The following is a 24,611-nucleotide window of genomic DNA, read 5'->3' on the forward strand; positions in this document are numbered from 1 at the left end:
CAGTTTCTCTTTCATATTCTCTTTTTCAGCTTGCTACGTTATGTCCTTTTCAGCCTTCAGTCTTTCCAGGTTTGCAGTTCTCTAGTTCTAACTTTTCATCTTGTTTCTGGAAATCTTCTTTAACTGTCTGAACTTTCTGAATTAGCTCTCTTTCCTTTTCTTTCAAGAGCTCTTCATGTCTTTCAATATTGGCCGTGATAATTTCAATATCTGACCGCAACCCATTCTTTGGCTTTGCATGTTATCTCTCATAACCATGGAATTTACCAAATCTGTCGGCTCTGTGACTCTGGCAATTATTCTCTTGATTCTGATCGGAGGGCACTTTTCAATGGGTATACTACCTTCAAGCTTCGGTGACGGCGCCTTTATTCTTAAGCTGTAATTCTTTGCAACTGTTCAATCCTAAGAAAGCAGGACCATCTGTTTCAGAGATGTAGAATATACAGTTAACATCTTTTCCTTTGTGTTCCCTGTAATTTAGGCTGTTCCGAGCTGTCGAATTTCAGTTTTCCCCGTATGCTGTTAGCATGACAATGCTTGGTTTCAAAGCATCTTTCCTTGGGTAACCATTTTCTTTCAGATTTTCAGGAAAGATCTTCTGGTTTAGTCTGAGTAGGATGATATTATTCTGTGCTACAACAGTATCAATCTTCAGCTTCTGGTTTATGGGTTATGGGCTTATTTTTCATTTTCCCGATACGAATGATTATGTGAATTTCTTGTCGCATGCAGCCATTTCATTCAGTTGTCTGGTTCCTATGTCTATTGTGTTCTCAAACTCATTGTCATCTGCCAGGGTATGGATGTTTTGTTTGCCTTCTCATTTTCCATGTTGATCTGTCTCCGATAACTTACTTACCATTTCCTTTCCTCGTTCTGCACATCTTTTCCCAATGATTGGGCTTTCCACAAGCTTTGTAGTTTGATCCATATGGGGGATATTTCCTTCCGTCCGTGAATTCATGTGGTCATCCACAGCTCCTGCAAATCTTTCTCTCTTTAGTCTCATTCTTTTGTTGCTGATTCACTGCATCAGCCCTGCTGCCTTTTTCTTGACTTAACAGAAGACCAGCTATTTGGGTAGTCAGTGCCTTCATCTGTCTGCATGTGGTTTCATGTGCTCTGGCAGTATCTACAGCCTGTGATATTATGAGCTTGTCCTTTCTAATCAAATTTTTTTGTACTGATCTATCAGCCTTTCATCTGTTCCTTGAATTTACATTTTCTGGCTGCATTTTTCAATCCTGTTAAGAAATTGTCAACAGGATCACCCAGTTCTTGTCTCAGGTTTTGAAATTCATATCAGTGGACCTGATGATTTGACTTTGGCTGGAGATGTGCATTGAATTTTTCAAAAATTTTGTTTGGGATTTTACTGTCATCCTCACTCATCTCCCAACTATTTAACAAATTCTACCCTTTCCTGCTCACACCCTGACATTTTTTTTAAAGAAAGCTTTGAATGTCAGTCTGCGCTTTTGTTTAACCTTCTCAAATGCCTCTCTGATATCATCAGCTTCCCAATTCATAATGTGCTGTGGCTGAATGTTCCTTGCTGTGGTGGCAGCCATTTCATTTTTGCGTAATTCACTCAGTTTTTCTCTCTCTCTCTCTGGCACTAATTTGGGTTGATTTTTCTCCTGTCCTGGGCACCTGTCTGCAGTGCAGCAGTAAATGTGGCATCCTGGATGTACTTCAGTTCCTAGCTCTTTATGATCGATAGATAAATATAACAGCCAAGATGTCATCTAGGGAATGGTCCCTTCAGATCGCCATAGTTCAATAGCCTGGCAAAGCTCACTGGCGAATAGTCACTTACAGGACAGTCACATATAAACAATATAAGCTGGTTTAAGGGGGGGTGGGACAGGTAGAGCTGGATAGAGGGCCAGTGATAGGTGGAGATTGCCAAAAGATGTCATAGACAAAAGGACAAAGAGGTGTTGACAGTGGTGATTTTAGCTAAGAAATGTGCTAATGGGGACATTAAGGGTAGAAAGCAGGACAAGCAAGGGACAGATAGCCCTAATGGGGGTGGGGGAGGGGGATCGAAATAGGCTAAAAGGTAGAGATAAAACAATGATACGGACTCGAAACGTTGACTGTGTTCCTCTCCGCAGATGCTGTCAGACCTGCTGAGTTTTTCCAGGTATTTTTGTTTTTGTTCTATCTAAACTCTGTTCAGAGACAGTGCCGGCTCCTGATTTCTGATTGGTTAGTTAGCCTGCCTGTCAAAAACCCATGACGTAGCGCTTGCTGTTTTCAATTGGCTTGCATTGTGTTCATTAAGCAACGTCAACATTGACTGTTTACTCCCGCCCTCATCCCGTTTCCCTCAGTCTCGCGATCCCAGCTTGGACCGTTGGCGGCGCCGAATTTGAAATTTTGAACAGTTTGGTGCAGCTCGGGGATTGTGGAGGTGGCAGCACGAGAAGAGCTGAAGAAAAGGACCGATTGATAGGAGCTGATTCGGCTGACGTGGCTCGCGAGCACCATGGACCCGTTCACTGAGGTAAGGGACCCTGTGTGTCCGCAGGTTGGTGGCAGAGCGGCGGGTGATTACGGGCTAACCTCTGGCAGTTCTGTGAGGGAGACCGAGGCCGTGAGTAATGGCGAGGAGTGTGTAAGCTGTCCTGAGCTGTGACTCCTGGGCATCCTAACAACGTCCGCTGTCACTCACTGAGGTTCACGCCTGGAGTTTCTGTACCCTTGCTCCCCGGATCTCCCCAGCTTTGCGTTTAAAGGGAGAGCTTCCTTCCTAAAATTCTTGTTTGTCACCCAGGCCGCCGGTTTGTGAGGGGAAATGGACGGAATGAGTCTTCCCAAATCATACAGGATTCCGGCCTTCCCAAAAAAGGAATGAATACCCTTTAATCAAACGACTTTCCCTTAACTCACAATAAACCAGTAGCCCTGGTGGGTGAGAAGGTCATTCCGATGTGTTAAATGCAGAATATTTTTGCATGGATTTTGCTTCAGCTTTCTTCCCCCGCCCCCCCCAATTCCCTTGTTCTGGAAACGTCCAGATTGATGAGCCCCGCAGTTTGCGCCATAATTTGAGTGTTGTGAGATGTGGAGTGTAGGAGGGGTGATTGCTTGGGCGATGCAGCAGCATTACTCCAAGATGTAGGGGAGCAGAGAGTTTTCCAATGCATGTAAACTGAAATCACAGATTTTTGACGTTTCGGATGTACCTGTCATCAGAACTAAACACACCCAAATGTATCCTGTTTTTTTTGCTATTGCAGATGCTGACTGACCTGCTGTCAGTTTCTAGCATTTTCTGTATTCGTTCAGATTTTTAGCATTAGTATTTTTTTTCTGTTCTTTTATTGTCTGACTTGCTCTTTGAGTTCATATGTTGATGTATCTGGAACGCTTTCCACTGAGGTCACCCATCCTAAATTTCACCACTAAATCTGTGCCTGTCATTTCATAAAGGTGAAAAAAAATCCAGGACTGTTGAGACAGGAATGGATTAAGAACACTTCTGGAATGTGCTGTGTTTTGTAGTTAGGATGCGAAAACAACATTAGATTTTGTAATAGAAAAGTATTCATTTGTTTCAGCCTTCATACAGCACCTGATTTGGGGAGAGAATAAACTAAATTCTGACTTGGCAAATGAGTAGCTAATATGCTGTATACAGTCAGCAGCCACTTGTGAGATTAAGTCATAACTTCCTTACATGGACACAGCATGTTTGTTGGATCACAATTTGCTTTACGCTTGAGCTCAAACTGAAATTTCAGTTATGTCTTGTATCTGCTATAAAACTGGGATCTTATCCAAAAACCTTGGTGGGGCCTTTTGTATTACCATATTTAACTGACTGACTCACTGACATACTCTTATTGCAGGAATGCAGAACCAGTTTGAACACAAATGGTTTATTTGACTGTCATCCTGATAGTATAACAGATTTGTTAATTTACTGCTGGACATGTGGCATGCACCAGAACAACTAAAAATATAGTACAAATGTTCTAAAAAGATATGAAAGCTCTTCATGAATTTGGAAAATTGACTGTGTTCAACGTTGGCACTATTCTGACTGTACTGTTCCAATTATTGACCAAACAACATGGACAAATCACATCTGCATTTTACTGCTTGCATTTGCAAAATTGTGTTTTCAGTTGGTGTTTTTCCTTCTTCCTTTTGTTCACTCTACTTTGCCGTTAGTACAATGTTTGGCAATACTTAGCTGGACTGCTTCTCAGTAAAATGCTATCCCTTCGTCAATTCTTTCAACTTTGGTCTGCTGTATGTTCCAGTAAAGTCTACAGTTCTGTTGCAAAGCCACGTATGAAAAGCTTGTTTGCTATGGATCAAGTTGTAATACTGAATAATGCAAACTTCGCCTGTCAAAATTAGGTTAATGAAAAGTCCAAAACTGGAGATTGTTGAGTATATTACAGCTGGGCCGAGTCTGTTATGTTAGCCTATTTTATTGATTGCTTCTATAATGCTTACTGTAAATGCCTAGAAATATGCTAAGCTTCTCACTTAGAAGTTTACTTTTACTGTAGAAATCATTATAAGAGTAGACATAAGGAAGTGCGCTTGTCGTTTTGGGATATTGCAGTGGGACATCTGTTAATTTGTTTATGACTCTTCCCTCGCAAACTGGTGGCCTGGGTTACAAACAAGAATTTTAGGAAGTATAGGAATTTTAGGATATGCCATTGCTCCTACAAAAGGTACCTGCTATATTTTTGTTGGATGTAGAGCATTATGTTAAGACTATAAATGTTCTGTTAAGTCTTCATAATTTTCAAACCATATGTGGTATGAAGGAAAAGCAGAACCAACAAGTTATCACATTAGGATGAGGGAAGATCAAGATAACTCTCAACTTTTAAGCTAGCAACATTTTCCTCATTAGTTTTGTTCAGTGTTTGTTTATTGGTACCAATGATAGATAAAGAAACATCACCCTTGTGTTAACTATGAACTATTTTTACTCCAAAGTACTCCCACCACATGTGTCTCGTTGTTAAATAGCTCAAAATGCTGCCCACAGGTGCCAACCCATTTTAGGAGAGACAAAAGTCTATAATTGCTATGCTTTTTTCAAGTAGATATAATATGGATGTTTTACATGCTTGCCTTTACACTACTGGATTCCTGGTGATACAGATTTGAGTTAAAATATTTGTTTCTGTGCACAAATACAATGTATAAAAATGAAAATTTAGTCTGTACTTTGGGGAAAATCTTTTTTTAATACTTGTCCTGGAATACTATATATCTTCAACTCCTACAGATAGATCATTATTACTTTTTTCACCTGCCTTTCTCTGCTGCAAACTTATATCCAACATTGATTCTAATGACAAAGAAAACTCTGGCCCTGGTTCTCTGTTTCAGTTCAGATAAGACCTGATCGAATGTTATGCAATCTGAAGCATGCCTGTGTCCCTTTCATTTCCACCCTTTGCTGTTTCCTCTGATCCAGCTTTTGGCCAACACTGCGAATTTAGTGTTTCCTGATAGTTTCACTGTCCAGATGCAGAGAACAGATATACTTTCTGATAAGTAGAAAAGCTTTGAGAAACACTTGTGCTTGGGGATTTTGTGGATACAGTACTCTGTCTAACAGGGCTATCTCCTTGTCTCAGACAAGATCATTACTAGTATTTTTTATGGAAAGCATATACTTTGCTTTTATAAGCTTGTGGAAAACCATTAAACAGGTTTAATTTTATTTTCACTGCACAAATATCGTAATGTTTTGACTGCTACTGTTAAAATTCCACTCCCGCCTCTCCCTTCTGAAGGTGCATTTGGTTCAATGGCTGCTGGTTGCTTTCTATTGCCTTAGTAAATTTTCCTCTGTGGGCTTAGGCTATTTACTTTGAAAGAATTCTAGCTGAAGCTAATCTGTCTTCACCCAACATCCATGCAATTTCTAGTAAGGGTCAGTAGATGGTGGGGAAGAGAGGGGAACATTGGCTGACTTTAATGTTTCTCATTAGCTGAATGGCATTGATTGAGCCCAGTTATTACTGTTGTACAGCCACACCAGCTGAGACTGACAGCACAGTCAGGACTCTAAAACTTGCAGTCCGTATGGTTTAGTTGTATATTGCCTCCACTGCTAATGATGTATGATTATTTTATTTTTAAGAAAATGTTCTCACTTTCCTCTTTCTGCTTTAAATTTTTTGATTAGCTAGCAGTAAGTTTACTTCAAGACTTTTTCTATTTCCAATAATAGTGTTTTTAACGAAATATAGCTGTGGATTGCATCTAAAGACCAACATTCGTCTCAGGTCTTTAAGGGAATGGAAAACACTGCAGCAAATGGAACATTTCAAATCTTATATATTGCCTCGCCTAGTTGTTTGAATTAGTGGTACAGCACGTCAGTTACTCCAATAGGATTTGAATTTCGAAGTCACATGCCAAACTACATTCTTGAGGAATGAGATCCAGCTGTTTCATCAAAAATATTCTGGTGTAGTGCTAACAGATCTGGTATGTGTTTCAAGAAATTCAAATTCTGTAAATGCAGCTGATTGTTAGCTTTCCTCCTGAATCAGGAAAAAGTGGTGTGTGCCAAATTGTACGGTTGGAAAGTTTCAAATATCATCCTGGACTTCACAGAAATGCTTAGTGTATGCTACCTGTGTAAAATGCTGCCCCACCCCCCACTGCCCTCCAGAGGCCATAAACATAAGTTGTCACTAAGAAAGTAATAGTAACTAGTCAGGGGTTCAGGAGAAACATTTTTACTCAGTGTGGAGAGAATGTAGGGAGTGGTAGAAATGAGTTGAGGAAATAGAGAATAGGATATGTTCATAGGATGAGATGAAGTAAGATGGAAGGATGCTCATCGGGAGCATAAACGCTAACATACAACTATTGGGTCAAATGGCTTGTTTGTGTTCTGTAAATAATATGTAGAGAGCTGGCAACATTTAAATAGTGTATTCTGATATGCTAAAACCCTACAACAGATGAGTTCTATGATATAGTACTAGCTTTAAATTACATATAACTTCCACATGCAAAAATGTAATTTGAATAACTGTTTTTCTATATCATAGAGCCATAGAGGCCTACAGCACAGAAAAAGGCCCATTGAGTCTGTGCTGGTCAAACAAGTACCTAACTATTCTAATCCCATTTTCCAGCACTAGGCCCATAGCCTTGTATGCCATGGCATATTGACTCTATTTCAACCCTTTCAGCACCACATTTATTCTGCTTTAGACCACAAGAATAACTTAACTTGGATATTTGTTAAGAGTTGCTGTCCTACACTTAAAACATAAATCTGATGGACTTCAGCGAGGATGAAAGATAGCTCAATATGCTTTAACTGTGATTCACTTCTAGGTGAAAACTTAATTTTGAGTTATGTTAGTTGAAAATTGGTTTAGGCTTCAGATCGAACTAAAATTGGACCTCCAGGTTTTCTCCATTTTTAGCAATGATAAGGTCAGGATCTCTGAACTTTGCTGTCCTTCAGATCCGTTTTATCTACATCCTCTGTCCCTTACCAACCACCAGTGGTTCCCCATCATTACATTTTTCTGAAACCTTGGTGGTAACCCTGATGTGATGTAGCATCAGGGCAACTTTATTAAGCTGAAGAAATGAGAGTTTTGGGATATCCTGAGGTCATGGAAGTTGCTCAATAAATGCAAGTCTTTCCTTTTTTTTATTCATTTACGGGATGTGGGTGTTGCTGGCTAGGCCAGCATTTATTGCCCATCCCTAGTTGCCCTTGAGAAGGTGGTGGTGAGCTGCTGCCTTGAACCGCTGCAGGTAATGTGGTGTAGGTACATCCACAGTGCTGTTAGGGAGGGAGTTCCACAATTTTGACCCAGCGATTGTGAAAGAACAGCGATATATTTCCAAGTCAGGATCATGAGTGGCTTGGAGGAGAACTTCCAGGTGGTCTGGAAGTTCTACCTGCTGCCCTCGTCCTTCTAGATGGTAGTGGTCATGGGTTTGGAAGGTGCTGTCTGAGGAACCTTGGTGAGTTTCTGCAGTGCATCTTGTAGATGGTACACACTGCTGTCACTGTGCGTCAGTGGTGGAGAGCGTGAATGTTTGTGGAAGGAGTGCCAATCAAGCAGGCTGTTTTGTCCTGGATGGTGTCAATCTTCTTGAGTGTTGTTGGTTCTGCACTCATCCAGGCAAGTAGAGAGTATTCCATCACACTCCTGACTTCTGCCTTCTAGATTGTGGACAGGCTTTGGGGAGTCAGGAGGTGAGTTACTCGCTGCAGGATTCCTAGCCTCTAACCTGCTCTTGTAGCCACAGTATTTATATGGCTGATCCAGTTCAGTTTCTGGTCAACGATCATAAATAAAAACCATACCAATGTACCATCTATTCCTCAAAATCAAAAGGATCTTGAAACTTTTGAGGTCAGACATTCATAGATTTTTTTAAAAGTGCAAAAAAGCCTAAATATACTGTAATAATAGTACTTACAACCACATCTGATAGCTTGAGACTTAAATGCATTACAATTCTGGGCACTGCATACAAGTTGATCAAACCTTTGTCAATCCAAATACTGCGTGCCGCTTTAAAATTTTTATACATTTTTTTATCCTAGCCATATGACAGTTTTCTGATTTCTGCATTATATATGATTATACCAAAAAATACAATTCTGTATAAAGAGAATATAATTGGATTGATAAATTGTCAGTAATTTCAGTTAATAAGATGATTTCCATACAAATGACCTTTTACTTCTATGGGCTCACAAGATCAGTATAACTCCCAGACTTTGTTATCAATAATTTTGCTTTTGTTGCATATGTTTGTTATTTCATCAAATAAAATCTTTGTCTTTAATTCTGTACCATCCAGCACCAGTGAAACCCCAATTTAAAAAGATAATATTTATCCAGATGTTTTCTCTCTGAAAGACTAACTGTATCCTTGCACTTGTTAATCAATGAAACTTGAGAACAAGTATGCAATGGTACATCTTTAATTAAGTTCCATTATTAAGCAGATGATTACTTCATGCTGAAACTTAACAGAGCTGGATCGGCAATCTTTGTTTAAAAGTTCAGCGGTCAATGTTTTTAAAATGAGTTATTCTTCGCTGCTTAATAAATGAAGGCTAACATTACTACAAGGTTAAGGAAAAATTGACATCTGCATTACCTTAGCACACCTTAAGTAAATCAGATTTAACTCCTTCCTTGCACTATTCCTCAACTCTTCACCCCACTATTTCACCCTGCCAGTCCCCCTTAGGTCATTCTGCTAAAACCAAAGTTATGCAGTCAGCTGACACCTTGAATACTATATTGACTGTCACCCTGACAGTTGGGAAAATTCCTAAACAAAAGCAGAATATGCTGGAACCACTCAGCAGCAGAGTTTTCTCCACAGATACTGACTTGCCTGAGTGTTTCTGGCATTTTCTATTTTTGTTTGATTTCCAGCATCTACAGTTTCCTTTTGCTTTTTTGTAGAAAATACCAATCCCCGATACTGGCGTTAAGCAGGTCCTGAAGCTGATTCTCCATATCACAAGATTGAAATATAAGGAAAGGTTAGGAAAATGCTTCAGTTTTGAAAGGAGACAAATGGCAGAACATTTTTATAGAGTTATAAGATAATTTAGAATACTATTTCAAGTCAAACCACTACTGTGGGACTTGAGGGCTATATGTACACACTTGGTGAAAGACATTGTCAGGACTCATGCCAGAGGCATATTTCACTGTTACTTGGAATAGTGATCTGGGTAGGAGAGTGAAGCATAAGCTCTGAAATTATTTGGGATGCAGTTGGGTGCTGGAATAGAGTTCACAGGTTTCTAAAGAAGGCTGGCCCTAAATGCTTCTTTCATCTGTACTTGCTGAAAATGAAAAACTTTTGAGTTCTCATAGCTTAGTATCCTGCAAATTTTGTAAACAATGGTGACTGGTGTTGTTGTGACCAGAATTAGCATGATTTTCTGGTATATTTTCTGTAGCAAATCACTAGCCTTCATGAATGACATGTTTGGGCCTTCTGCCAGCTCTTTCCAGTTTTAAAAATTCGGCAGTAGAGGGCATTACATACAGTCTATAAATGTGCGGTGATCTGGCTTCTCCAATTCCCACTGTTACAACTATCACTTTCTGATTGTTATAACATAAGAACACAAGAAATAGAAGCCGGAGTGAGTCAGTCAGTGCTTCAAGCCTGCTCGACTATTCAGTAACATCATGGGTGATCTTCTTCAAGTCCACTTTCCCGCCCTATCGCCATTATATATCCCTTTTTATCGAAAAACCTATATCTCTTGAGTATGCTCAATGACCATCAGCAGCTCTCTGGGTGAAGAATACCAGATGATGCTAAATGCTGTCTTTATTTACTGTGTCATTTGAACTTTACTTTTGTCCTTTTTGTATTGGTATTAATTCCCATTTAACTTCTTATTGCCATAATCTGTAAAATGCAAATTGTAAGGGATTCCTTACTAATTATTTTTCAGCATTTTTGAATCTGTTGCGAGAATTGTCCTCCCTTCACCTTTGGAGATTTTGCTCAAAATGCTCTGACAGGATTTTTATGTCCTATGACAAGGCAGGGTATTGTAGAAAAATAACTGCATACATTAAGCATTGTTTTTATGAAAATTGATGCTGATTTTGCAGATCAGGCTGGAGCTGAATTTTCTGGATGATACATGTACCCAGTGTTGCTACTTAGCCTTTTTAGTGGTTTAGTGCCAATATACTACAAGAAAACCAGCATTGAAGCCAACTCAATTTAGAATTTCAAAAGCAAAATACTGTGAATGTTGGAAGCCTGAAATTAAAAACAGAAAATGCTGGAAATACTTTGTTCAGGCATAGTCTGTGGAGAGAAAAAACAGTTTGATGACCTTTCATCAGTTTATTTTTGAAAACATTTTAAGTCTGAGATTTTGCAGCTATTTACACTGTCTATAACATTAATACAACAATGAAATTGATGTAATTTTTTTGAAATGTATTAACTCTAATCAAGCCGCAAGGAAATAAGCTGCCTAACTCATCACATCATTAGTGATTTTATACTTTGTAATTCCTGATGACTCTCATGAATTTTTTTCAAACAAATATCTGTGCTTCAGCCTAGTACATCTTGGCTTTAGCAATAAAATAGTTTTTTGTGCTCCACTTGTCTATCCCCTAATAAAAGCTTATTGTTTTAATTGAATGAAGTGATGCAATTTGCTTAGTGTTTGCATTATGTAATCTGTGATTTTACACTGGACAATACACTGAATTGTTACCTATTCTAGAAACTACTTGAACGAACTCGGGCTCGGCGAGAAAATCTACAGAAGAAGATGGCTGAGAGGCCCACAGCAGCTGCTCGACAAATTGCAAAAAGATCAAGGGAACCTTTGACTGAGGCTAGCAACCAACCATTGGAAGTTACTGAGGAAGGTAAGATATTTCTTACTGTGTGTTTGATTCTGAGCAAAGATGCCCAGTAGTCCACAAGTGAATGGCAGCAGTAATCTTTTATTATGAGGAAGCAGTATTATTTCTTAATGTGCTACATGACCCAGGTACAGGGCACCTGCGAATTCTTTACTAGCCATATATCTAGAACTTTAAATGTGAAATTTGAAGATGCTCTCTACAACACTATATACATGTCATTGGCTAAAATACTGAAAAATGGCTCAATTTAATGCAGTTGGCTTGAGGCAGTGCTCGCCGCCACCTTTTATTTGCAAATGACTCAGAAAATGTAGAGAATACTACACATTCCTTATCACCACTGTCATCACCCCTTTGTCTATGACATCTTTGGCAATCTCTTCTTCGCCTCCACCTATCACTGGCCCTCTATCCAGCTCTATCTGACCCACCGTCCTCAACCAGCTTATATTTCACCGAATTTCTAATTTTCCTTAGTTCTGATGGAGAGTCATATGGACTCGAAACGTTGACTGTATTCCTCTCTGCAGATTCTGTCAGACCTGTTGAGTTTTTCCAGCTATTTTTGTTTTTGTTAGAGAATACTAAAGTTGTGGCACATGTGAAGGACAGTAAACACATTAAAGTTCAACATGAGCCGGGGTTCAGACTTGCTAATGGAGCTGGGTATAGAACTTTAAAAGGGCTAGTTTGACTGGAATAATAATTCTTGTGCTCAAGCTTTTGCACTCTTTGGCGTTTCATGGTTCAATTGATCATGCTGTTCCTCCAATTGTGGTGGTTAAGGGAAGAATTCGCATTTGTGATTTCTGCAAGTTATTTTTAGGAAAAACTTGAACTATAACCTAATCAATACACTTAGACCACAATTTGCTGGTTACACCCAAAGTAAAAACTCTATCCACTTGATTGGGACAGACTGTTCAATGATGCTTCGCTAGGGAATAAGTGGGACACCTTAAAAGTATAATGTTGAGCATGCGGGATAAATATGTACCTAAAAGCAGCAAGGTCAGATTAAAGAGGAATGAATCTAAATGGACTAATAAGCAAATCAAAAGTGATTTAGTGAGAAAGCAACCTCTATAAATCTTGTTATCGCAGGGGGGATGGTAAATGCTAAGCTGCTCAAATCCCAGAGGGAAACTTGAAACAACTGCCACAACTGCAATTTGTATTTTTATTTCGAGTTGCAGGCCTCGAATTTAGTAGTAATTACGACCACCAAGATTTAGAGTTTTTTTTACAAAACTAAATCAAACATTTATTAACAAAATAATTAATTTTAAGCACATACATAGGTCTACAGATTACTACTATGATAACTCCTAGCTCCCCTAATTAATCTAACTCCCAGTTACACCTCCATTAAGGCAACAGTAAAAACAGAATAGATTTTAACAGACCCAGGCAAAATACATGATACCCTGGGGACAGGGATATTCACAGTGAATTCTCTTAACTTCGGTTCCTATAGGCAGCAGCTTGGTACACAGAGGATGGAGATTTTTCACACTTGTTAGATCTTAGAATGTCTTCCTCTTACACATAGCCTTCTCTCCTTTATACATTTTTCCCACTTGAATGCAAATTTCATTGTTTCAGTATGTCTTTCTAATAATAAAATCTTTCATAGTACCAATTTTATCAGTAAGCTTTGGGAAAAATAAACAAACGGTTTGGCTTCTTCCGGCTAAATGTAACATTTCACCCTCTCCTTTGAAATTCAAACTACTCTGGCTTATCTAAAAATGCACGTTTTCCTTTAAACCTCACATTCTAAAACTTCAGCCATGTTTACTTTATTTAGCATTTCAAATCTAGCTTCTCTTCTGATACATCAAAGCCTTCTGACCAGCTATCTTTAATTCAATTAAATCTCACACACACCCCACTATTCCTACTTTACAGTAAATCCCAATATTATTAAATTTTCATGACAATCGTGCAAGGAGAAAGTGGCTGGTGTTCTCCGATGTGAGAAAGAATATCTCTGAAGGTAACTGAAGAAACAGAGAGGCCTCTTTTTACGTACCTGCAGAGATGAGATATATGTGGATAGTAGATGAGAGCCATCAAAAACATACACAAGCTTGAAACAGAGTGCAAGGTGATAAACATTCTGAACATTCACAAAGGAAGACATGAGCAACATACCCTCCCCAAATGGAGGTATTATGATTTTGATATAAATGGGAAGGAAGTCTGAAACAGATTAAAAGAGCTAAAACACACTGTATTGTGGGATAGATGATATTTATCCTAGATTGCTAAAGGAGACCAGGAAAGAGTCTTTGAGGTATTAATGTTCATTGAGGGAGTTATTGGATACTGGGAAAGTACCAGTATTGAAAATGGGTCAATGTGACATCCACATAAAAAAGATGATCAATAATCAAATTGACTATGAATCATAAACTTAAAAATTATCGATACAATAATAACTTGGTTGATAGTGGCCAAAATGGGTTCAGAAGAGAACGATCCTGTCTGACCAAGCTCCATCAGGGCTTTGAGGAAGTGACATTGTCGTGAACTGTGGTAGCCTCAGCAATGTGTAGTACTTGGACTTCTAAAAGTATCTATCAAAGTTCTACATGGAAGGCTAAGACTATGGGCATCTGGGATAAACTATGCATGTGGTTAGGAAATTGCTGACAAGAATAGTTGGTACTTGCTGTAGGAGTTGTTGGGGGAGGAAGGCTGCCAGGGGAATTCTAGGTGTCAGTGTTGGGCCACTACTCATTCTAATTTATATTGGACTCAGAAACCCAATGCAATTTTGTCATCAAATTTCCTGAGAGAGCTTTGGATTAAACAAAGCACTCTATTGTACCCCCCTCGCAGATGTATCTTTCTAGTTAAAGCTGCGCCTCTTGAGCTCTGAGCCAATTGACTGAATGGTATGTTTGTCTTTTTCTATTTGTAAGTATAAACTTTGATGTGCTCTGATGCTCAATCACGTAACATGTTGATGGAGTGCATTGTAGCATGGTAGAATGTGTACTTAGTCACATGTATATTTAAGTCTAATGCCTGACTATTTTTAAAGAAGGTATAGCACAAATGCATTCACTCAGATGTTGTTTTGTTTGTAGAAATACAAATATGAAGAAAGGCCTGAAAAATTGGGGCTTTTTTCTCAGAATTGTTATGGCGCAGAAGGACACCATTTGGCCCATCTTGTCTGCACTGGCTCTCCAAATGAGCATTATGACTTAGTGCCATTCTCCTGCCTTTTCCCCACACCCTTGCACATTGTTTCTATTCAAATAAGCATCCATTGCCCTCTTGAATGCCCTGATTGAACCTGACTCTACCACACTCCCAGGCAGTGCATTACAGACTCCAGCCACTCGCTGTGTAAAAAAGTTTTTCTCACATTACATTTGCTTCTTTTGGAGATCACTTTAAATGTGTGCCCTCTCGTTTTTGATCCTTTTATGAGCGGGAACCCTTTCTCCCTATCTACTCTATCCAGCCCCCTCATGATTTTGAACACCTCTATCAAACCTCCTCTTAGCCTTCTCCTCTCCAAGGAAAACAGTCCCAAACCCTCCAATCTGTCTTCATAAATGAAGTTTCTCATCCCTGGAACCATTTTTGTAAATCTCTTTTACACTGTCCCCATTGCGTTCACATCCTTCCTTAAGTGTTGCGCCCAGTGCTGTACACAATACTCCAGCTGAGGTTTTACTAGTGTCTTATATATGTTCACCATAACCTCCATGCTCTTGTACTCTATGCCCTATTGATAAAGCCCAGGATAATGTATGCTTTATTAACTGCTCTCTCCACCTGTCCTGCCACCTTCAATGATCTATGCATATATACACCCAGGTCCCTCTGCTCCTGCACCCCCTTAAGAATTGAACCCCTTATTTTATATTGTCTCTCCATGTTCTTCCTACCAAATGCATCACCTCATACTTCTCCACATTGAACTTCATCTGCCACCTATCTGCCCACTCCACCACCTTGTCCACGTCCTTTTGAAGTTCTATACTGGCCTCCTCACAGTTTACAGTGCTTCTAAGTTTCGTATCATCTGCAAACTTTGAAATTTTCCCCAGCACACTAAGATCTAGAACATTAATATATATCAGGAAAAGCAAGGGTCCCAATACCGACCCCTGGGGAACTCCACTACAAACTTCCTCCAGCCTGAAAAATATCCATTGACCATTACTTTCTGTTCACTATTACTCAGCCAATCCTGTATCCACATTGCTACTGTCCCATTTATTCCATGAGCTATAACTTTTCTGACAAGTCTGTTGTGTGGCACTGTATCGAATGCCTTTTGGAAGTCCATGTGCACCACATCAACAGCATTATCCTCATCAACCCTCTGTTATCTGTTCAAAAAACTCCAGCCAGTTAGTTAAACACAATTTCCCGTTTAGAAATCCATGCTGGCTCTTCCTAATCAACTCACATTTTTCCATGTGACTACTAATTCTATCCTGAATAATTGTTTCTAGAAGTTCGCCCCCCCCCCCCCCCCCCCCCCCCCCCCAGCCGCCCCACCGAAGTTAAACTGACTAGTCTGTAATTGCTGGGCTTATCTTTATGCCCTTGTTCAAAAAAGGTTGCAGTGTTTGCAATTTTCCAGTCCTCTGGCACCTCCCCTGAGTCTAGTGAAGGCTGACCAGTGCCCCTGCAATTTCCACTCTCACTTCCTTCAATATCCTTGGATGCATCTCATCCGATCCTGGTGCCTTGTCAACTTTAAGTACCGACAGTTTATCCGAAAACTTCCTCTTTATCAATTTTGAACCCTTCTAGCGACATAGTTTCCTCCCCTGTCACCGTGGCCTGGGTAGCATCTGCTTCCTTGGTAAAGACAGATGCAAAGTATTCATTTAACACCTCAGCCATGCCCCCTGCCTCCATGTGTATATCCCCTTTTTGGTCCCAAATCGGCCCTACCAGCCTTTTACTATGTATGTGTCTGTAGAAGACTTTTGGATTTCCTTTTATGTTGACTGCCAGTCTTTTCTCATAATCCCTCTTCGCTTCTCTAATATGCTTTTTCACCTCCCCTCCGAGCCTTCTGTATTCCTCTTGGCTCTCAATTGTTCTTTCTACTTGATACCTGTCATAAGCACACTTTTTCTTCTTTACCTTAATTTCTATCTGCTTTTTCATCCAGGGAGCTCTGGATTTGTTTGCCCTACCTTTCCTTGACTGTGCCTGAACCATTTCTCTTTTGAAGGTAGCCCATAGTTCAGCTACAGTTTTCCCTGCTAACCTTTGGTCTCAATCTATCCAGTCCAGCTCCGTTTTTACCCCAATTGAAATCTGCTGTACCCCAGTTAATTATTCTTACTCTGGATTGCCTATTGTCCTTTTCTACCGTCACCCAAAGTCTTATGATACAATAGTATAAAAGCAAAATACTGCGGATGCTGGAAATCTGAAACAAAAACAAAAATAGCTGGAAAAACTCAGCAGGTCTGACAGCATCTGCGGAGAGGAACACAGTTAACGTTTCAAGTCCGTATGACTCTTCACCAGTACTAAAGAAATATGGAAATGTGGTGAAATATAAGCTGGTTGAGAGGTGTGGGACAGGTAGAGCTGGATAGAGGGCCAGTGATAGGTGGAGGCAAAGAAGAGATTGCCAAAGATGTCATAGACAAAAGGACAAAGGGGTGTTGACGGTGGTGATATTATCTAAGGAATGTGCTAATGGTGACATTAAGGGTAGAAAGCAGGACAAACATGTGGCAGAAGGCCCGAGTGGGGGTGGGGTGGGGGGAAGGGATCGAAATGGGCTAAAAGATGGAGATAAAACGATAGATCGAAATAAATTTTAAAATAGGTGGGAAAAGAAAAATATATTTAAAAATTATAAATCATTGGAAAAAGGGGGATCGGAAAGGGGGTGGGGATGGAGGAGAGAGTTCATGATCTGAAGTCGTTGAACTCAATGTTAAGTCCGGAAGGCTGTAGAGTGCCTAGTCGGAAGATGAGGTGCTGTTCCTCCAGTTTGCTTTGAGCTTCACTGGAACATTGCAGCAGGCCAAGGACAGACATGTGGGCTTGACAGCAGGGTGGTGTGTTGAAACGGCAAGCGACAGGGAGGTCTGGGTCATGCTTGTGGACAGACCGAAGGTGTTCCGCAAGGTGGTCACCCAGTCTGCGTTTGGCCTCTCCAATGTGGAAGAGACCGCATTGGGAGCAGCGAATGCAGTAGACCAAATTGAGGGAAGTGCAAGTGAAATGTTGCTTCACTTGAAAGGAGTGTTTGGGCCCTTGGACGGTGAGGAGGGGGGAAGTAAAGGGGCAGGGGTAACACCTTCTGCGGTTGCATGGGAAGGTGCCGTGGGAGGGGGTTGAGGTGTAGCAGGTGATGGAGGAGTGGACCAGGGTGTCCCAGAGAGACCGATCCCTGCAGAATGCTGCCTGCGGAATGCCGCTGCGGGGGTGAAGGGAAGATGTGTTTGGTGGTGGCATCATGCTGGAGTTGGCGGAAATGGTGGAGGATGATCCTTTGAATGTGGAGGCTGGTGAGGTAATAAGTGAGGACAAGGGGGACCCTATCATGTTTCTGGGAGGGAGAGGAAGGAGTGAGGGCGGATGCGCGGGAGATGGGCCGGACACGGTTGAGGGCCCTGTCAACCACCATGGGTGGAAAACCTCGGTTGAGGAAGAAGGAAGACATGTCAGAGGAACTGGTTTGGAAAGCGACATCATCAGAACAGATGCAACGGAGGGGAAGGAACTGAGAGAATGGGTTGGAGTCCTTACAGGAAGTGGGGTGTGAGGAGTTGTAGTCGAGGTAGCTATGGGAGTTGGTAGGCTTGTAATGAATAATGGTGGACAGTCTATCACCAGAAATTGAGACAGAGAGGACAAGGAAGGGGAGGGAAGTGTCAGTGACGGACCATGTGAAAATGATGAAGGGGTGGAAATTGGAAGCAAAATTAATAAATTTTTCCAGGTCCAGACGAGAGCATGAAGCAGCCATCGATGTACCGGAGAAAGAGTTGTGGGAGGGGGCCTGATCAGGACTGGAACAAAGAATGTTCCATATACCCCATAAATAGACAGGCATAATTGGGGCCCATACGGGTACCCATAGCCACACCTTTTATTTGGAGGAAGTGAGACGAGTTTAAGGAGAAATTGTTCAGTGAGAGAACAAGTTCGGCCAGACAGAGGAGAGTAGTGGTGGATGGGGATTGTTCGGGCCTCTGTTTGAGGAAGAAGCGGAGAGCCCTCAGACCATCCCGATGGGGGATGGAGGTGTAGAGGGATTGCATGTGCATGGTGAAGAGGAGGCGGTTGGGGCCAGGGACCTGGAAATTGTTGATATGATGTAAGGCGTCAGAGGAGTTGCGGATGTAGGTGGGAAGAGACTGGACAAGGGGAGAGAGAATGGAGTCAAGATAGCAAGAAATGAGTTCTGTGGGGCAGGAACAGGCTGACACGACCCGTCTGCCGGGACAGTCCTGTTTGTGGATTTTGGGTAGGAGGTAGAAGCAGGCCATCTGAGGTTGGGAGACTGAGGTTGGAAGCTGTGGAGGGAAGATCTCCAGAGGAGATGAGGTCAGTGACGGTCCTGGAAACAATGGCTTGATGTTCAGTTGGGTCATGATCCAGGAGGAGGTAGGAGGAAGTGTCTGCGAGTTGATGCTCAGCCTCTACGAGGTAGATGTCAGTGCGCCAGACAACAACAGCACCACCCTTGTGAGTAGGTTTGATGACAAAGTCAGGGCTGGACCTGAGAGAACGGAGTGCGGCAAGTTCAGAAAGAGACAGGTTAGAGTGGGTGAGAGGCGCAGAGAAATTGAGACGACTGATGTCACGCCGACAATTCCCAATGAAAAGATCAAGAGCAGGTAAGAATCCAGACGGATGGGTCCAGGTGGAGGGAGAATATTGGAGGCGGGTAAAAGAATCCGTTGAACGGGGAGAGGACTCCTGCCCAAAGAAGTGAGCACGGAGATGAAGGCGGCGGAAGAAGAGTTCAGCATTGTGCCGAGCCCAAAATTCATTGAGGTGAGGGCGTAAGGGTATGAAACTGAGTCCTTTGCTGAGCACAGAACGTTCAGCATCAGAGAGGGGAAGGTCGGGATATGGTGAATACATGGCCGGGGCTGGGATTGGCAGATGGGATAGGGTCAGCGGGACGGGCTGGGGTGGAGGGTCCTGGATGGGAGTTGGTGTTGATGAGTTGTTGGAGCTTGCGTTCTTTTACACCTGAAAGAAAGAGACAAAGTTTCTTGCTGAGGCGTCGGATGAGACGAAGAATAAAATGAATCTGGGGGCAAGGACAGCTTAGAGATAGGGTAAGTCGGTGCTGCTGGAGGGAGAGGTCGAGTGTGTTCATATGGCGGCGCGTGGCACTGAAAGAATGATCACTGTCTCCTGGATGTTTCCCCCACTGTCACTTGATCAACTTAGCCCACTTCATTTCCAAGGACCAGGTCCAACAGTGCATCCTTGGACACATAACTGCTGTAGAAAATTCTCCTGAACGCTATCTAGGAACGCTTGCCCTCCTCTGCCTTTTACACTACCACTGTCCCAGTCTATATCCGGGTAATTAAAGTTATAACTAATCCAAGTTGTTTGCATCTCTCTCTAATTTCCCTGCAGATTTGTTCCTCTACACCCTTCCCTCTAGTTGGCGATTTATAGACTACACTGAGCAATGTAATGTGCCCTTTTGGTTCCTTAGCTCTAACCAAATTGATTCTGCCCTTGAACAGTCTGAGACATCCTCTTTCTCCACCGCTGCGATGCTCTCCTTAACCAATACCACCACCACCACTCCTCCTTTTCTTTCTTTCCTATCTTTTCTGAACATCTTGTACCATGGAACATTTAACACTCAGTCCTGCCCTTCCTTGAGCCATGTCTCTGTTATCGCCATATATCATATTTCCATATGGCAATCTGCACCTGTAACTCCTCAATCTTATTTACTATGTCCCATGCATCTACAAGTGTTTGCAGCTCGAGAAACCTCGGATCCGAGTTGAGGAGCTAGAGCCTTAGCTACAGACATTGCGCCACATCAGGGAGGAGGAAAGTTACCTGGACACTCTGCTCCAGGAGGCGGTCACATTCCCACAGATTAGATAATTCAAATTTGATTTGGGATCAGAGACAGGGGGGTGTGACTGCAGGTGAGGCAGGTGTGGGGGCCCAGGGGGTAGCATTCAAGGAGCCTCAGCCCCTGCAATTGTCCAACAATTACGAGGTTCTTGCAAGCTGTGTGGACGAGAGCAGGGACTGCAGGGAGGATGAGCAAACTGACCAATGCACCACGGTACAGGGAGCCGTTCAAGTAGGGGGAGGAAATAGGAACATAGTATTGGTAGGGGACAGTATAATTAGGGGAATAGATACTGTTCTCTGCAGCTGTGAACGTGAGTCCCGAAGGCTGTTTTGCTTGCTCAGTGCCAGGGTTAAGGACATCTCCTCAGGGCCGGAGAGCAACTCGGAGTTGGAGGGGAGGGATCCAGTTGTCATTGTCAACTTTGGTACCAACGACGTTAATAGGACTAGAAAGGAGGTTCTGCTGAAAGAATTTGAACAGTTAGGAGCTAAATTAAAAAGCAGAACCTCCAATGTAGTAATCTTGGGATTATTACCTGAACCATGGGCAAACTGGCATAGGGTAAATAAAGTCAGTAGGCTTACAAAGCAAAAGGATATGGCGGCATTGCAGGGCAGCTACTTAGGTAATAATACCCAGAGTGTGACAGGAAGGGACAGAGTGTACAAACATAAAAAAGCAGCAGCAAATAGAGTCAAAGGGGGAAAAAGGCAAAATTAATGACTCTTTACTTAAATGTACATAGTATTTGGAACAAAATAAATGAATTAACGCCACAAATAGAGGTTAATGGGTATGATCTTATAGCCATTACGGAGATATGGTTACAAGGAGATCAAAGCTGGGAACTAAATATTCAGGGGTATGTGACTTTTCGAAAGGACAGGCAGGAAGGAAAGGGTGGTGGGGTAGCTTTGTTGGTACAAGATGGAATAAGTACGATAGCAATAAATGATCTTGGATCGAAAGATGTGGAATCCTATGGGTGGAGGTAACAAATAGCAAGGGAAAGAAGACACTGGTGGGAGTAGTCTGTAGGCCCCCTAACAGTAGCTGTGCTGTAGGACAGAATAAATCAGGAAATAATGAAGGCATGTAAAAAAGGCAGTATATTAATCATGGGTGACTTTAATCTTCATGTAGATTAGGAAAATCAAATTGGCAGAGGTAGCCACGAGCAAGAATTCATAGAGTGTATTCGGGACAGTTTCCTAGAACAATATGTTGCAGATCCAACCAGAGATCAGGCTATTTTGGATATGGTAATGTGTAATGAGGCAGGTTTAATAAATGATCTCGGATTAAAGAATCCCCTAGGAAACAGTGACCATAACATGGTGGAATTTAGGATTCAGTTTGCGAGTGAGAAACTTAGTTCAGAAATAACTGTGCTAAACTTGAATAAGGGTAATCACAAAGGAGTGAGGGCAGAGCTGGCTGGAATGAACTGGGAAAGGAGTTTAGCTGAAAAAGCAGTTGATGAACAATGGCAGACGTTCCAGAAAGTAGTTTGTGACTCACAATAAAGATATCCCAGTGAGGAAGAAGGATTGTAGGAAGGGGATAAACCAACCATGGCTAACGAAGAAATTAAAGGATAGTATCAAAGTGAAAGAAAAAACATACAATGTGGTAGAGATTAATGGTAAGCCAGAAGTTTGGGAAAGTTTTAAAAACCAACAGAAGATGACCAAAAAAATAATAAAGAGGGAGAAAATAAACTCTGAGGTTAAACTAGTAAGTAATATAAAAATGGACAGTAAGAGCTTCTTTAAATATATAAAAAGGAAGGCCAAAGTCAATATAGGCCCCTTAAAGAATGAGGCTGGGGAAATAATAATGGGGAACCAGGAAATGGCAGAGGAGTTGAATACATATTTTGCGTCAGTCTTCATAGTAGAAGATGCTAATAGCATACAAAAAATACTAAATAATCATGGGGCAAAAGAGGGGGAGGAAAAAAATACATTAACTATCACTAGAGAAAAAGCACTAGGAAAACTAATGGGGCTAAAGGCCAGTAAGTCACCTGAACTTGATGGGTTGCATCCTAGGGTATTAAAGGAAATAGCTGCAGAGTAGTGGATGCACTGGTAGTAATCTTCCAAGAATCCTTAGATTCAGAAAAGTCCCAGAGGATTAGAAAGCTGCCAAAGTAACACCCTTATTCAAAAAGGGAGGAAGACAAAAAACAGGTAACTAACTATAGGCCAGTTAGCTTAGCATCTGTCATTTAGGAAAATGTTGGAGTCTATTATAAAGGATGTAATAACAGAACATTTAGAAATGCATAATATCAAGCAGAGTCAGCATGGCTTCATTAAGGGGAAATCATGCCTGACAAATTTATTAGAATTCTTTGAGGGTAACAAGCAGGATAGATAAAGGGGAACCAGTAGATGTAATATATTTGGATTTCCAAAAGGCGTTCGAAAAGGTGCCCCACATAAAGCTATTTAATAAGATAAGAGCCCATGGTATTGGGGATAGTATATTAGCATGGATAGAGGATTGGCTAACTAATAGAAGACAGAGAGTTGGGCCATGGGCGGCATTTTCAGGATGGCAACCTGTAACTAGTGGAGTGCCGCAGGGATCAGTGCTGGAGGCACAATTATTTACAATATATATTAATGACTTGGATGGGGGAAATGAATGTACTATCGCCAAGTTTGCAGGTAACACAAAAATAGGTGGGAAGGCAAGTGGTGAGGATGACAAAGAGTCTACAGGTGGATATAGACAGGTTAAGTGAGTGGGCAAAAACGTGGCAGATGGAATATAATGTGGGAAAATGAGAGGTTATGCACTTTGGCAGGAAGAATAGAGGAGCTGAATATTACTTAAATGGCGAAAGACTGAAGAAAGCTGCAGCACAGAGGGATTTGGAGGTTCTTGTGCATGAATCCCAAAAAGCTAGCATACCAAAAAACTAGCATACAAGTTCAGCAGATAATAGGTAAGGCAAATGGAATGTTGGTCTTTATTTCAAAGGGAATGGAGCATAAATAGGGAAGTCTTGCGAAAACTATACAAGGCACTACTTAGACCACACCTAGAATACTGTGAACAGTTTTGGTCCCCTTATCTAAAGAAAGATATATTGGCATTGGAGACAGTGCAGAGAAGGTTTACTAGGTTGATCCGGGGATGGAAGGATTTTCTTATGAGGAGAGGTTGAGTAGGTTGGGCCTCTACTCATTGGAGTTTAGAAGAATGAGAGTTGGCCTTATTGAAACATGTAAGTTTCTTGGGGGGCTTGTCATGGTAGATGCTGAGAGGTTGTTTCCCTTTGTGGGAGAGTCTAGGATCAGAGGGCATAATCTCAGAGTAAGGGGGCGCCCATTTAAAACAGATGAGGAGGAATTTCTTCTCTCAGCGGGTAGTCAGTCTGTGGAATTCTTTACCGCAGTGGGCTGTAGAGGCTGGGACGTTAAGTATATTCAAGGCTGAGATAGACAGATTTTTAATCAGTAAGGGAATCAACGGTTATGGGAAAAGGCAGGAAAGTGAAGTTGAGGATTATCAGTTCAGCCATGATCTCATTGAATGGCAGAGCAGACTAGATGGGCTGAATGGCCTGCTTCTCCTACGTTTTATGGTCTTACATACATGCAGAGTAACCCTGATTTAGACTTTATTCCTTTCTTCCTTTCTTCAACTCCACCTATTAACTTACTATTCTCTATACTAGTGCTATCTGTCTCTCCCAGTAATTTGTGCACTCTGGTATTCCTCTCTAATATTATCTACTGGTTCCCACACACTACCGAGTTAGTTTAAAACCCTCCCAACGGCACCAGGAAAATGCCCTGCAAGGAACTCTGTCCTGGCTCTGTTCAGGTGCAACCCGTCCCACTTGTACAGGTGCCATCTCCCCAGAGCCAGTCCCAGTGTCCCAGGGATCTGAAGCCCTCCCCCCTGCACCATCTTTCCAGCCACACATTCATCCTCCTATTTCTGTGTTCACTTGCACGTGGGCTGGGAGTAATCTGGAGATTCCGACATTTGAGGTCCTGCTTGCTAATTTTCTACCTAGCTCCCTAAATTCTGATCGCAGGACCACATCCCCCTTCCTACCTAAGTCATTGGTACCAATGTGGACCACGACCTCTAGC

General features: G+C 41.6%; 1 protein-coding gene across 2 annotated transcripts in view; it reads left to right on the plus strand.

The window, feature by feature from the left end:
- The first annotated feature begins 2,373 nt into the window (after positions 1-2,373).
- anln (anillin, actin binding protein) overlaps positions 2,374-24,611 on the plus strand; it is a 108,156-nt gene continuing 85,918 nt past the window's right edge. For both annotated transcript variants that reach the window (XM_078539324.1, XM_078539325.1), the window contains exons 1-2: positions 2,374-2,515; positions 11,270-11,417. In XM_078539324.1, coding sequence (XP_078395450.1) covers positions 2,498-2,515; positions 11,270-11,417 — 166 coding nt within the window. In that variant the 5' untranslated portion in view covers positions 2,374-2,497. The remainder of the gene's footprint in view (positions 2,516-11,269; positions 11,418-24,611) is intronic.

Source organism: Cetorhinus maximus, chromosome 3 (genome assembly GCF_964194155.1).
Source record: "Cetorhinus maximus chromosome 3, sCetMax3.hap1.1, whole genome shotgun sequence".
Taxonomy (NCBI): Eukaryota; Metazoa; Chordata; class Chondrichthyes; order Lamniformes; family Cetorhinidae; genus Cetorhinus; species Cetorhinus maximus.